At 39.5% G+C, this 15,631-nt stretch overlaps 1 protein-coding gene across 1 annotated transcript in view; it reads right to left on the reverse strand.

The window, feature by feature from the left end:
* SHANK2 (SH3 and multiple ankyrin repeat domains 2) overlaps nt 1-15,631 on the reverse strand; it is a 247,754-nt gene that overhangs the window by 130,244 nt on the left and 101,879 nt on the right. Inside the window, exon 14 of the mRNA XM_056493219.1 lies at nt 2,544-2,619. Within this exon, the coding sequence (XP_056349194.1) occupies nt 2,544-2,619 (76 nt within the window). The remainder of the gene's footprint in view (nt 1-2,543; nt 2,620-15,631) is intronic.

The following is a 15,631-nucleotide window of genomic DNA, read 5'->3' on the forward strand; positions in this document are numbered from 1 at the left end:
ATAGATACTAAGAAGAAATTATTCCCTGCTGAGGACATGTCATCAGCATTTAAAGCAGATAATACATCACACCTGGTAGTTTCAAATATTATATTATGTTATATTATATTAGAATGATATTCAGTGACTATTTGCACGGGCAGGCAAGTCTCAGTGTCTTTCTCCACATTAGTAAGCATCCTCCCCATTTTCCCGAAGTTAATGTATGGATAACTGATCTCTTATGCAAAGCTGAAATAGGATTTAATGAACCTCCATTACTCAAGCTGCACATTTTCCTCAAGATGAAAAATGCCACGTACAATGTATTTTCCTGCATGTGAATAAGCCCATTAATATAAATTTCTGAACAGAGTGTTTTTACTCAGCAATTTCTGCCCTTTGGGAGGGAGAAGGAAAGAGAGAAGGGAGCAGACACTTCCCCTCACTCCCCCACATCATCTCCAGAAAGGAACTGGATCAGCTTTGTTAATACTTTGGATTCATAGCTGTTCTTAGCACAGAGGCACAATTGCCTTCTGAAAAATGTTTATGAAACCTTTACTGCCAGTATTAAATCTGTTCGAATGTATTCTTCCCTGAATTTGATAGGAAATGACAACAAAGTCATCAAAGCAGTACAAACCTGGCAATATCAAAATCTGCTCTCACTTTCACACCTCGTTTGCCTCTTTGAATAATTCCCCCCCTGAAGAAGCCCTTGTGAGGAATTAAATCTGGATGTACCACCAAGAGACATTGATCTCTGGACAGGTTCTGAAATGCAAATTCTTTTTGCTTTAGCATCAATATGCAAGCACCAATGAAATCACCATTCAGAGGTATAAAAAGCTGATTTGCAGTCTCAGTCAAGTACTTGAAACACAAGTGTTATTGGTTTTTAGTTTTCCTGGTGCCACTTTACAAAAATTCTAGATTTACCATACTTTGCTGAAAAAAAATGTATTAAGCAAGTCTACCTTTCTACTTGGAAATTTCTTGGAATTTCACATTAATTCTGCTTCCTCCTACCTCTTCCTCTCAATTTCCACTATTACCCTTCCAAATGGATCCACTGGGTCTCGGATTCTCTGTGGAAACTCAAGGTGAGTTTTCTTCCAAATCTTGCCAAGAGAACTCTGTTGCTTCCCCTCTCTCTACTCAGAGAATTAATAGATATCAACTGCAGACACACTTCATAATTAATTCATATAAGACTGTACGGAAGTTCATTTTTTCCTAATTATCTCTTCTGCTCAGTTCTGAATCAGATAAAGGTATATTTTTGAGAGCTTTACTGTTGAACTGCACAAACCCAATACCTTTATGAAAAAACCTCAAAACAACTGAGAAATAAACCAACTACTGAAAAAAAAAAAAAAAAAAAAAAAAAAAAAAAAAAAAAAAAAAAGAAAAAAAGAAAATAAAAGAGAATGGAGAAGGGAAGGTTTTGATGGAATTGACGTTTTCTAATGAAAAAAATCTGCTATTAGAAAGTAGCAGGAGGTTTCCAAGTGGAATTATTTGATATCTCTGAGGCAACATGTAGCAGACACAGCTTTTCTCTTTAGAAGAAACAACCCTATCCATTCACACTGAAATATTGAGACAAGGATATGGATTTTGTAGACTAATGATCACTCAAAGAACCTTGCAAAAAGCCCACTCTTTTCACTGCAAATGTCCCCAGTAACCAGTGAGGCTGCTCTGCAGAGCTTGTCTCAAATTATGGGCTCACAGCTTTTCTTGACATCTTTACCACCATCAGACTCCCCCAGTCAATCACATCACGTCCAAGTAGGAAAACTTCCTCCCCAGATTGTTCAATTCACATGGAAACTATGCCTGAACCTCAGAACAAAGTCTAAGATCACAGAACAAAAACAACAGTTACCGTATTTTTCTTTTTCTTCTTTTTTTTTTGTATTGTGCTACATGAAACACTACCATTGCTTTACACCTTTCAGAGTTTTTTCTTTTTCTCCTACAATAAATGTGGTTTCCTTGAAAAACAAAACAAACCAACCAACCAAACAAACAAACAAAAACCCAAAAAACAAACCCAAGGACATTCAGGAGAAAAGCCTAATAATTCCAGTATGCCACCAAAATTTCCTCAAGAAACACCAAAAGCTGACTGAAGTTCTGTGTCTTAAAGGTCATCCTTTCTACCAGCAGTCAGCTGTATGTTCAACATATATCCGTGGGGGAGAAGAACTTGCTTTAAAATCGTGAATTCTCCACAGATAATCTAATTTTTCATTTCCAGCAGTATCAGTTCTACTCAGGTTCCAAAGTTACTGTTCAGAACAACAAATCTCTTTCACCACTCCCAAAACAAAACAGTGAAACTTATGACTTCAGTGCCCCTGAATTTTCTACACCCATCCCATATGAACAATGTAATCTGCAATAAAACCAATCAAGAAGTTAAATGGTATCCAGAAGCTCTGTTTAGTGATCTGCTTCCCTCCTCCCCACCAAAGCCTCAACCAAAAGTAACAATTAAATAAAACCCAGGAAGGTTTTGCTAGCAGATTGCAACCAAAAGGAAAAATTCTTACCTTGAAGCATCAAAGCTGTCATAGGATCCAACCGTGTAGTGTCTAAACAGCTTCTTTGTTCTATCTGTTCGTGTTTCTGCACAGAGAAAAAAGAATTTTCAATACTTGTGTATTTCTTAATCAGGTGCTGAAGTATTTGTTTATATTCCCTCACAGTGAATGAATGCAGTTTCAAGGCACTTTGGAAAAAAATTGGCTTTGGAGATATTCTTTTATCACATCAGACATATCAAGTGAATAAGGAGAACTTCTTGGAGATCATGAATCACATAATTCACAAGTTTTAAAGCTCCACTCACATTCTCAGTGGCAAAAACTTTTGCATCCAATATTTGCTTCTTTTATAGCTAAGAGGCAAAATAGAAGAAGAAAGAAAGAAGAAAAATCTGCAACAGACATCAGAAAGGTTTGGAAAATAGCCAGAATATGCAAATCAATATTTTTTGCCTAACTACAGGTTGGTCCTCCAATGAAATCACCTTTGGTTTGGCTAAGAGACATCAAAAATCAGATAGAAAAGTCTCTGGTTTAGATTACGACCATGAAAGTCTCATCTGCACAGCTGAGGGACTCTCCATGGACTGACAGCCTGACACAATCCCAATAGATTTTATTAACTCTCCAAGCCAGACAGAGCCCTCAAGGCACAGCACCTCTGTGGCTTTTAAAGATGGTGCAAATGACTGAGAGATTGGTGCTGTTGAATGACAAGAGCAAGCCTGCAGAGAGAAAAAGAACATCAGAGCAGGACGGAAGGGCTTTGAACACAGCCAAGGAGCAGGAGGAAGTCCTGGGAGTCAGACTTTGAGAAGAAGGGTGGGAAAAATATTTCCTTGCTTTAACCGGTGCAACTGACACGTAACGGGATCATGCCCCCAGCTGGAGGCACAAATCCAAATACATCTATAATACAGAGAAATTCCAGCTGGAAATGCGCATGTAAGTTGCAGCTGTGAAAAGAGTAAGAAACTTATTTCTTCAGAGCTGTGCATCAATTGGCAAGGTCCAAGAAAAGCAGTACTAGGGAAAACCAGAAATATTTACATCTATATATATTTTGTAGAGACCAGTCAGCCTCCATCCTACAGGATGGCCAGAGAGGGAGAAAATCTCTGTAATATGAACCCTACTTGACACTTCAGTTTATTTTGTCCCTTTGTCACTCACCTACAACCTGTATTTTTTGCCTAGAAGGTCTTTCCTTTATCCAAAATTCCTGCTCCTACTGCACAAATTGCAGTCTGTTCCCCACCGAGCAATATTCTTTTTATATGCTGTTCCAAAAATCAAAATCTCAACCAAGAAGAAAGACAGAAAATCATAAACCTGGAGTCCACTGTGAGTTTCCCCCTGGCCTGTTCTTGGAAGTCCCTCAGAAATTATTACAATGATTACAAATAAATTATGATGAAGAATATTTTGAAATTTTAAAGCAACTGCTTTAGCCTTAAGGAGCCAGATGTTCCTCCTGCAGAATCTGTTTTCTATAGCATGATATTTCAGTGCTATAAGGAATACAAAGTGGGTGGGAGAGATGGGAAGGCACAGCAAGACAGAAAGCTTTGTTCAGCTCCTCAGGATTGCAGAGCCAGCACCCTTCAGCTGCAGCTTGGATCTGCTCCCTGGCTCTGCCACCCCTCTGTTTCTCCCCACTCCTCTGTGGGCAGTCACGGTTTCTTTGGGAAAACAGAAACCTTGCAAGGCGCTGAACTCGAGCCTAAGTGACAGTTTCCCAGGTGCTGTATTAAATTCTTGTCCTAGGTTGCAATCTAAAGATATGCCCAAAAGTATGTATTCTATTACCATCTGCTGAAACCAGGTGGGACAGTGATTCTTATTTCTGTGGGAGATATCCTCTGCTAATAGGCCATCTGTTGAAAACCAGATGAGGCAATGTTCTTTATAATTTTCCATGACCCATCCTTCTTCCAGGGAGATATCTTCTGTTAATGGGCCATTGAGTCCCACTGCATGGCTGATAAAAGTATATCACCCCACTGTGAGATGCTCCACCCAGCGGGAGGAGCCAAACATTTTCTACCTAGATAAAAACTGAGATTTGGAACACCAAAGCTGCCCTTACCCACTGGTTTCCAGAGGACAAGAGCTACCAGGATGACTGCCAGGATTTCTACAGGATCACTGCTTCAAGAAGACCATTTCATCTGGACTGCTAACCACCACCCTAACTAGCAGGATGTCAGGTTGTATTCTGATTCTGTCAGTGGTTTTTCTTTTGTACTATTGCATGCATTTTATTTTTCTCTTTTTTCCTGTTAAATTGTATTTCTGACTTGGAGTCTCTCACTGGTTTTGCTTTCAAAACCACCACAGTTCTCTAATTACCTTCTTTCCCTCAGCTCCAACTCAGATTCCAGGCTGCCCTATCACACAGAATAAATACACACACCCAGAAGCAGGGGGGAGCACCAGGAATCTGCCATCAGAATGAACTAGGGACTGAAAGAGGAAAAGGATTCCATTTTCTGACAAAAGAACACAAATAACACATAGGCAAATGCCTAACAAATGCTGTTCTGAATTCAAGCCAAATATAGCATAGTAATGCTGCTATAGGTATAATAGCACCAAGGGGTTAGCTCCAGGTTTCCCTGGATTTGTACCCATTCTTATATCCCAGGTTTTCTTAAGACCAGTATTCTTTTTCAAAATGCTTTGCAGCAAGATAGGACCACCTAAGACTAACAACCCCATCATAATTTAAGAAGCTTTTACTCACAGAATCTTCTTAGGATTTCTTCTTAAACTTGGTTGCAGACCAATTAGAAAGACCAGCAAGAAGATATGGACAAGAGGGTCTAGAAAAATGTTATTTAGCTGTTTTATTTTAAAAAAGATAATTATTTTAACGATACTGCATTTTTACTGAGAGGAACATCTGTCACCACAGATGAAAAGTCACTACATCAAGTTGTATCAGTTCAAAAATCTTTTCTAAGAGGCAGAACGAAATACCAGTTTGCAAAAATGGTCCCGTGTCCTTTACATTGACACAAGAGAGAAACATTGGGATATCACTTGAAATTTCTATATCTCTTGAGAAGCCCATATTTTACCAGAGTAAAATACCATAAGAACACAATAATTTTTTCCTGGTCCATTTTCCACTGAAGCCAGTGGAGCTGCTGCAAAAATAAGCTTGTGCCCTGGGCAATAGTGGCAACCAAATAATAAAGCCCCAGCTGTTTCTTTATTAGGATCATTTATTGTTGAAGACATCTCAGTGAGCAACAGGCTCAAAGCCTGCCCTTCCAGAATGTAATTTATAGGGTGAGAAGAGGGGAGAGAACTGAGAAGGTGTAGGTGGAAAACATTTCCTCCTTTCTCCACCTCAGGAGTGGTGAGGACTTCCTTCCAAATAAACGTAGGACTTCCTGCAGATTCCCTTTCTCAGTCTTGTAAGTGACCACAAGACTCCAACAGGTCTTGCAGACATTATCAAAAACTGAAAAATCACTGCCATGAAAAGCAAGAATTAAATGTTGGACACTAAACCACACAGATTAGGCCACTCATGCCCTTTTTCAGCCCATGTAACAATTGTGGGCCTGTTCTAGCAGCTGGCTCAATTCTCATCCTGACACTCCTGCTTGGAGTAGGTAGCTTACATATTTGATATTGCTTTGGAAGGGGAAAGAACTAGGAGGGGGAAATATCTCCAAGCAACTCTCTCCATTGCTTGTCTCCTCCCTGCTGCTCCTCGCAGGGCATTTCTGTGCTCTGTTTCCAAGGAAACTGCGCGGGAATGCTGTGGCAGCGGAGATGCTGTCAGAGCCTGTCAGCACTCTAGGAAAGGTTCAGATTCATGTCCACACCATGAACAGAGGAAATAGCAGTGGAACAGCAGGATTTGTGCTGTGATACTGGAAGGCAGCTGAGAGCAGCAGGCTCTCCTCAGCTACTGCTGGTGGGTAAAGGTGGGTTTTATCCCTGCCCCAAAACATGCAGCTTTTCCTTCTTTCTTCCTTCTTGCGCAGTGACAGCCATGGGAGATGTTTCCCTCCCAACAGACATTTGCAGATGCTCTCTGTCAGGGCAGTTCAGGCACAGCTCTCTGCAGGTGCAACAACCGAAACAGTGGCAGAGGTTAAGGCCTTGGGGAAAAAGACCTTTCCCAAACATTTATGTTGAGGGTTAGACCAGAAGTTAAAAAAAAAGCTGATTCAAAGCTGAGGAAAGCAATCTAACAATAAAGTCAGCAGAAATTCACAATTCAAGGATACTTGTGTAGCTTTGCAACAAGACAGGCCTCCTATCTTACAATTTTTTCCTTAAATTGATCCGAATTTGCCCATAAGGAAATGTGGAGAGAAAGTTCATGGGATTGAAAACATCTCTAAGAACATGCATTTTTCTATCCCAAGTATATCCAAAATATCTGCCTTACCAAATGATGCTCTAGAAAATAATCACATTAAAATACAAAAATATTTTTCATACCACAAACTGTGAAGCCTCAGTAACTTATTTTACTTATTCCCTTTTCCTCTTAGAAAATGGAGATTCACCAGAATAGAAACTGGATTTTCTACTAAATATGGTATATTAAAATGGTGGTAAGTGTGACGTTTTTTTCAAGCCTGTGATACAGTTGTTTAACATGACATTTCTTATTGCTTTCTTTGAGCATTTCATTTGAGCCATAGGAAAGATGAAGTTCAGGGATCCTCCTCCAAATCACGTGGAGTAGGATTATGTGTTCTAAAAAATGTACAAAAAATTGGATGAAGAAATAGAAATGGAAACTTTCCCTATTAACTGTTTGATCGTTGATTCTGATAAAGGGTTATAAAAACTCTTGTGAGTGAAATCTGCAGGTACGTACCACCCAAGAATTCTGAAGAAACTACAATTAACTTTTTCATATCTTTGCAAATCTGAGGTTAAAATATTGATGCTTCATTTGAAGGGATAAACTGTGATGGTCAATAGTAAAGAAACATATGATGAAGGCATTATAAATGGTAAATTAATGAAAACCTTTAATTCATGGTTCACTTTCTTCTCTTTCAGTGTGTGGATGATCCCAGTGTTCAGTTGATGTGATGTTCTCAACCAATTTTTCTTTCAGTTAAAGCCGAGAAATAGCAAATCTTATGTGATTTTTGAAGTTTTTCAGATTTAAGAAAAAGCACAAAAATGTCCCAAAGACAACTGGACTGGAATAGCAAATCATTGGACACCCTCCTACCTTGCCTTTCTTTTTTTTTTTTTCCCTACTAAATCTTATTTTCAGAAAAAGAAAGGAAAATTGAGTGTTGATTTCCTCCTTCATCCTTAGAGGAAGATTAGGTGGAATACAGTGAATTTGCTTACCCACAAAGGATGCTGAAATGGTTGATCAATGGAGTGAATCAGCAAGTTTGTTTGCAAGAGAAACCTTAATAACTGAAATATGCAACTTGGACCTGCTGAAGAGGCAGTTATGGAACAGTGTTTCCCATGTCATCAGTTTTCTCTTTAACAAAAAGCTTACTTGAACCTGAAAAACAAAACCCCAGCAAGTATTGTGGAATCACTTGCTTCTTACTGTCCTGACAATTTTACCAGCTCTTTGTACAATTATGGAATTCTGCAGCTCTTCCCTCATTTGCAGAATATTTTCAAAATGTGGTAATAGCCACTTGATACTTTCCTAAGTTCTTCTGTTGGGTTTCTGAGGGTCTCCATTCCCTTTGCCCCTCATTTCCAATCCATTTGTGGCAGTTCTGTGTCCATAGTCTCAGCTGGTGCAGACGATTAAGCCACTCAGTGTCTGGGACAGGAACAAACACCTCTGTGTGATCACACCAAAAAGAGTAAAGAGCTTGTAAAAAGCTGGATGTTGACCTCAGAGTTTCTAGCAGCTGAACATAGCTTTGGTTCACATGCACCTAGTTTGATCCTTGATGAAATACCCAGCTTTTACAAAGTCAGGCCAAAACAAAGTAACTTCGGTGCACTTTGCCCTAACCTTTAATTGTGGCCTGACAATATGTACATCTGTCTCATAAAGACCATGTCAATCTCAAAGTGCTCCTGCACACATAAACAAAGGCATCTTCTTTTTCAAATTCAGAGAGAACAAAGAAGTCTTGATGAGCTGCCTGCTGGCACTATCATCTGTTGCAAATGTTATTTATCCAGAAGGTCAGGATGGTTTGTTCACTCACAAAGCTCAGGTGGTGTAATGTTCCAGTTCTTTAGAACTAAATCAGGGTATGAATGTTTTTAATTATAACACCTTATTTCACATTTTCCATCCTTCCAGCAAATAGTTCAAATATTTCCTGCAAATACTAGTGCTCTCACTGATGGCAGCAGCATAACCCAAAATCATGGCCTGTAGGAAAGGGCAGGTGCCAGGTGAAACCTGGCTTAGTGACTTTGCCTTGATGCAGTGACTTCACATTAAATTTAGGGAAATTTCATTAGAGGATTGTGAAGGAACTCTGCATTTGCTTGTGTGCCAGGAGCTGTGGTCTACTCGGCATGATAGGGATTGTTCCTACCTGAGATGTGTTTACAGCCCCACAAAGGCAACCAACTGCTTGGGAGAAGGTCATTGAGCACTCTGAGATGGAAAGAACAGATGGGGAATTATTTTGGGCTGAGTAAGGAAAAACAGGCCCTGGAAAGCCATTCTTCTATTCAATTTCAAAAATCATTAATTTTCATGTACAGCAAGTTTCAACAAGAGTTATTATGGACTTTTATCATCAATGGTGATACAAATGTTTCCTCTCAATTTCCTTCCTTACAAGAAGCTTCATTCAAGTCTAAATCTTCACCAGCTGTACTCAGGATCAATGATGTGTCAAATTCTCTGCCTTCAATAATAGATAAAATTTTGAATACATAAGAAGCTGCTGAGTATGGGAGATATGTGGGAAGTTCCTAGAACCTCATGATCTATTTCACCACAGCACTCCCTTCTTTTTTGCTTTGCCTTGATTGTGCACGTGGACTTCTCAGTCTGAGTTTCACTGTAGATAAAACATGACTGAAACCCAACAAACAGAGGAACACTTTTCAACTTCCACCATAAGGGCCTCAGACTAACTTCTAATTTAATGTTTTAACTCCAGTCAGAACGAGCAAAGAGTTCAGAGCAGGATGTTGCTAAGCAATGTGGTGCTCAGGTTTACACAGGACCAGGGAGGAAAAGATGAGGGTGGAACGAGAGCTGTGGATGTGGTTGTGGATGTGGGCGTGGATGTGGATGGGAATGTGGATGGGGATGAAGATGTGGATGTGGACATGGAGGTGGATGTGGGTGTGGATGTGGATGTGGATGTGGATGTGGACATGGACGTGGATGTGGACGTGGATGTGGATGTGGACGTGGATGTGAGTGTGGGTGTGGGTGTGGATGTGGACGTGGATGTGAGTGTAGGTGTGGATGTGGATGTGGACACGGGCATGGACGTGGACATGGGTTTGGATGTGGATATGGATGTGGACACAGGCATGGATGTGGACATGGGCATGGATGTGGATGCAGATGTGGATGCGGATGCGGATGTCAATGGGGATGTGGATGCTGGATGCGATGTCGATGGGGATGCGGATGTGGATGTGAATGTAGATGTGGATGTGGATGGGGATGCGGGTGGGGCTACAGGATGCGGATGTGGATGGGGATGCGGATGGGGGTGCAGGATGTGGATGTGGATGGGGATGCGGATGTGGATGTGAATGCGGATGTGGATGTTAATGTAGATGTGGATGTGGATGGGGATGCGGATGGGGGTGCAGGATGTGGATGTCGATGGGGATGCGGATGTGGATGTGAATGTAGATGTGGATGTGGATGGGGGTGCAGGATGCGGATGTCGATGCGGATGTCAATGCGGATGTGGATGTGGAAGTTCCCTGCCCAGCAGGGAGAACTTCTGTCTTGCTATGCTGTTGCATGTGTCTAAAATACAACACTCAACTACAAATTCAAATATACAAAGGAAAAATTACTTACAAACACCACACCACTTTTAACAGGAGTAGCAGACTTTAGCAATTGAACTTGTGGTGCTGTATCAGAACATATAGATATGGTTATGTATAGATATAATAAAATAAATAACATATATAAAATATCAAAATATATAGATATGGTTTGAGATACTTTGCATTGATGACTGCTAAGTAACACAAGATTCAGAGCCAGGCCACAGGATAATTAATTTTCAAATAGGAGAAACTATCATCTTTGGTTTGAGAGCTTACTCCTAGAGAACCTACACCAGTGTTCCAAATAATTAAGATGATTGCAGCAGGAAAGGAACCAAATCAAAAAATATTTCTACTTTTTAAATGTATGAAAGGTACTTGCCCTTACAGCATTGTGTAGATGCATAAAGGCAATTACTTTAAATGAATACATTTGAAAATCCATGTTGCAACCTTAAACACTCCTGGAAATCAGAACAAATTGCTGAGAATGCTGAGAATTTAGTTTTCTAAGAAAGCACTAAAAATCAGATATTACATGTTAGGAAATGCATATAAAGATTGTACCAGATATTGAGAAAAGCAACAATACTGTGCAAAGTTTTTAGAAGTAATTATATTTTCCAGGCATTTAGTGATGGAAGCCATATAAAACCTTTCCATTCCTGCCACTAGCACTTCAAAACTCAGTGATCCTTCATTACACCTCCAAAATGAACTCCATTCTTGGACCTTGACTTTCCAGCCAGATTCTCACCAGCTTACCTGGGGTTTGGGTGCTTCTGCATCCTCACAGAGAAAAACACCCCAGACAGTTCACTTCAAAATGTACTCCTTCAACTACACTCAAAAAGTTGAAGCTTGTTAAGGAATGTAGGATTTGATAAGCGTTCCAAATTGCTGCACAACATGCTGCTGGCAATTCCTCTTCCTTTGCAGAGAGCAGCTACAACAAAAACCCCAAACCAAGCTGACCACAACTGAGAAGCCTTATTTTGCACAAGGCTCCATGCCCACATCCCTTCAGTTCCACATTGTACCAAGAGGGTTATTTTCCCTGCTGCAGGTTTCCATGGAAATGCATCAGTCACTAATCTAAATAAGTGCGGCTGAAGGATGCCTGAAAACCTGGAGCAATTACGCATGCCATTAGAGGAACAGAATATGATTCAGCTCAGCTATTAGAAATGTGCTACAGCTATCACTTCTATATTTTGTTGCAGTGTTCTAAAAACAATAGTGCCTTCTATTTTTTTTAAACCCACTCTTTTGCTTCTTATAAGAGGGAGAAAAAAAAAAAAGAAAATGCAATAAATTACTTCTCACGTAACAAGCTCACAATGAAGTCAGACAGTAACTGTTGCAAAACACAAATGGAGTTGATGCCACATATTTCCTTTGCCATGAAAATCCACAGGACCTGAAAACTACTCTCTGGTCAAAGAGACTTCACTTGAGTCATTTTGATGAGTAATAAGACAGTGAAAGCTTTGATCTGCATTGAAGGGCTAATGAGCCTTAAAATGATTGATGTAAATATAATTTCTGATCACTATAATACTGAACATCCATGTGCAACTACAGCACACACCTCAAGCACATCTGGGTCTCCACTGATCACAGAACTATAGGATCATGGAATCATTAGGGTTGAAAAAGCCCTCTGAGATCACTGAGTCCAAATGTCCTTCCAGCACTGCCAAGGCCAGCACTAACCCATGTCTTCAAGTGTCACATCCACATGGCTTTTAAATATCTTGGGTTCCAGTACCAATGTTCCAACGCCAGGCAACTCTTTCCATGAGGAAATTCTCCCTAATATCCAACCTGAACCTCCCCTGGCACCATTGGAGTCCGCTTCCTCTTGTCCTATCTCTGTTCCCTGGGAGCAGAGCCTGGTCCCACCTGGCTGGCCCCTCCTGTCAGGGAGTTGTGGAGAGCCAAAAGGTCCCCCTGGAGCCTTTTCCCCAGTTTGAAGCCCTCCCAGCTCCCTCAGACATTTCTGATACTTCAGACCCTTCCCAAGCCCTATTCTCACTGCTTTGGACTCAACCTGTTCCTACCTCATGTACCACAGGAAAGTTTCAGAAGCAATGAAACACTGAGTGTGCTGGTGATTCTGAACAAATGTTTTGAGAGTTATTTTAGACTATCTCAGCTTAGTGTTACTACCCTGTTATTTTTCCAATTCCCCTTACTCTTGAAGAATGAGCTGATAAAACACTGGAAAAAATACAGCTTTTAAATTCTAATGTCAAGTTTGTCAAGTTCTGCTCGTCTGTGTCACATTTTGCAGAAAATGTCTCCCAAGTGGTTGTCATTCTATATAAAAAGCAAGGTGATTGAATAAACAGTGCTGCTCCAACATCTGCAGCACAGATTGGAGATGGGCTGTCTGCGCTACCTGTGTGTACACCAGTAATGTGCAGTCCCAGTGCCAAATCTACTTGAAATTAATGCAATTTCTGCCAATAAACATTGCAATTAGACGTCAAACAGGAGGAACTGAGGAGGAGGAAACACACTTTTGCAGGAAAAGGCCTCTCAAATAATTAATGTGGTATTTCTAGACCACAGCTGAGCACTCTCGATCTCTACTGGGAACATCTACTGAAGGAAGCACTCAGGAGACAGAACTGGGGTTGCACCTGCTTGGAGTTCTCCTTGCTGACATCAAGCCACCACCGGGAATAAAGTACATTAATTCGATTCATATTCATGGGATGTAAAAAACAGAATGAGGGGGAAAAAAGGGAGGGGGCATAAGTATACATTAAGAACACTAAAAGATCATACTAAAAATCAGCTTGAAATATATATATTTTCCTTTCTGTTAGTTTTTGGTTTGTTAGTTCTTGCAATTTCACTTAATGCCTTTTCTTCATCTGCTGAAATCTTCTCAAAAAGGAGCAGAAAGTAGGTCTTCCTTTTCAAATCTGACAATCTTTTATCTACACCTCAAGCCAGACCCTTTCAAGTTTCATTTTTCACCACTTAGTCGAATCTAGATTAAGAATTCATTTTAAATGTGACAGTAAAATTGTTTTCAGAGTTAAGATTTTTGAGTTCTTTGACAGAAACTGAAGAAGTTTTATTTATAACACACTTTGAAACCCTCATGAATGAAAATTAGATGGCTTTTAATTGTGCACTGGTTAAATTGAAGAGTGGTTTGTCCAGTTTTCTCCAAAATCCAGTAAAGGTTTAAAAAAAGTGTATGATTTTACACAAATTCAGAATAATATCTGAACATGTAATTGTAGGATAAATACTTGTAATACAAGTATTACAAAAATTAAACCTAACATAATTCAAATAATGCAATTAGGATGGAATTTTCTAAATAGAAGTGAAAATCATCCCAGAAATGGATCATATAAAAGAGCAGCTTATTGCTGTGGGTCAACACTCATGAAGTTTCTCCTCAGAAAAGTTTTGAAATTTAGAGAATGAGGTATATGAGGCACAGGGAGTGCAAACAGCATCCCAGAGACCACAGCAAACGCCAAAGGCAGGCAATAAACCTGGATTAAAGTTGTGCAGCTGAAAAAGCACCTGAGCTTTAGGCTTGTATATTTAATGATAAAAATGTACATTTGTTTGAATGTTACAGAAATGTCAAAATCCATTTTCAAGGTGCCCAAAGGTTACAAAAACAGGAATGGCAAAATAAACTTGTAATTTCTGCATGTTTTCTGCAAGCCTAAATTACTAATTCTTGGAAGCAAGCAATGATATGGAAGTGAATTCTCCTAAGACTGACATACTCCTGAAACTCCATTATGTACCCTGCTAAAAGCCTATAAACTATTAAGATAAAAGGAATTATGGTGCATCTTTGTACTTATGAGATTTTTAGTTATGAGATTTGTAGAACGTTATAACTGAAGAAATCAAATACTCTGGGTGTTTCTTAAAGAGAAATTATGTAGAAAGCTTGAATCTTTCAACTGATATATGAAAACTTCCAAAACCACTCTCAAACCTGCAATGTGAAAATGTGAAAATACAGCCTTGACCTGTTAGAAGCTTTTATATTGTGGACTTTGTGACCTCTCAAATTTGAATGGAAAAAGGCAAATGAAGAGAAGTGGGAGAAATTGTGAATTTGTGAATTTTTGTTTTGCAGCAGTGTTTCAAAATTAGGATGCACTTAATTGAGATCTCTACTTAATAGGTTTATTCCTTTGTTAAAATGTAATTGAGTGTATTAAGCCCACCTGGATTAGCCATCCCTCTGTGCTTGACAACCACACTCCCATCTTCTCCCTCTGCTTCCTCTCCTTTATCTCCTTCTCACATATAAATTGCATCTCAGCATATCCTAACTAAATCCACGAAGAGGCCACACAAATCTAATCCTCCAAATATATAATTAAAAAATCCCATTTCATTATTTACCCTAATCCTGCACACAGACAGCACAAGACATAATCACCTCACAGTGATAATGATTTGCACAGCTTGAAGAGTTCTTTTGACACTCAGAAAGACCCAACTGGTTAAACAATCACTCTTTCATGCGTCACTGTCTAATTACTCTTCACAGGACTGCTAGAGCACCTCAACTTATTGGCATACACCACCAGCATTTCAGGAGAAAATGGACAAATAACTGCTTTTAGATAATCTCCTTCCTCATACATAGCCTGAAGTTGACAACTTGTCACCTCAAGAACATTATGATGGCAAAATTTTAAGATAATATTGTTTAAAAGAAGAAGCCTCATCTAGAAATGGGTAATGGGAATGAGGCAGATAAAGGCAGATTTGGTATTCACAGTGTGAGATTTAGAGTTAATTGCAATTCTGCTAGCTTTAGATGCATTTTGAATTTTTTTATTGGCCTGCAATAAAAAAAATAAATTGCAATGTTGTGTGTTGACAGCAGCAGCCCAGCTCCACTGAGGTCTTTTCAGGACTGGGAATCAGGGTGCTCCTCCCAGAACCAAAGTAGGAATAACACTGATTTTTAGAAGATTTTTCTCCACAAAATGTCATAAACTGAAATACTTCTGGCACATATCAATTTCTACTCCTGTCTCTAGACACAAAACACTCAAAATAAGTAGGAACTAAAACAACCTGCCTTCCATCCAGGAATACTCTAGGTAAAGCCAGAAATCCATCATTTCATT

This window comes from Oenanthe melanoleuca, chromosome 5, assembly GCF_029582105.1.
Source record: "Oenanthe melanoleuca isolate GR-GAL-2019-014 chromosome 5, OMel1.0, whole genome shotgun sequence".
Lineage (NCBI taxonomy): Eukaryota > Metazoa > Chordata > Aves > Passeriformes > Muscicapidae > Oenanthe > Oenanthe melanoleuca.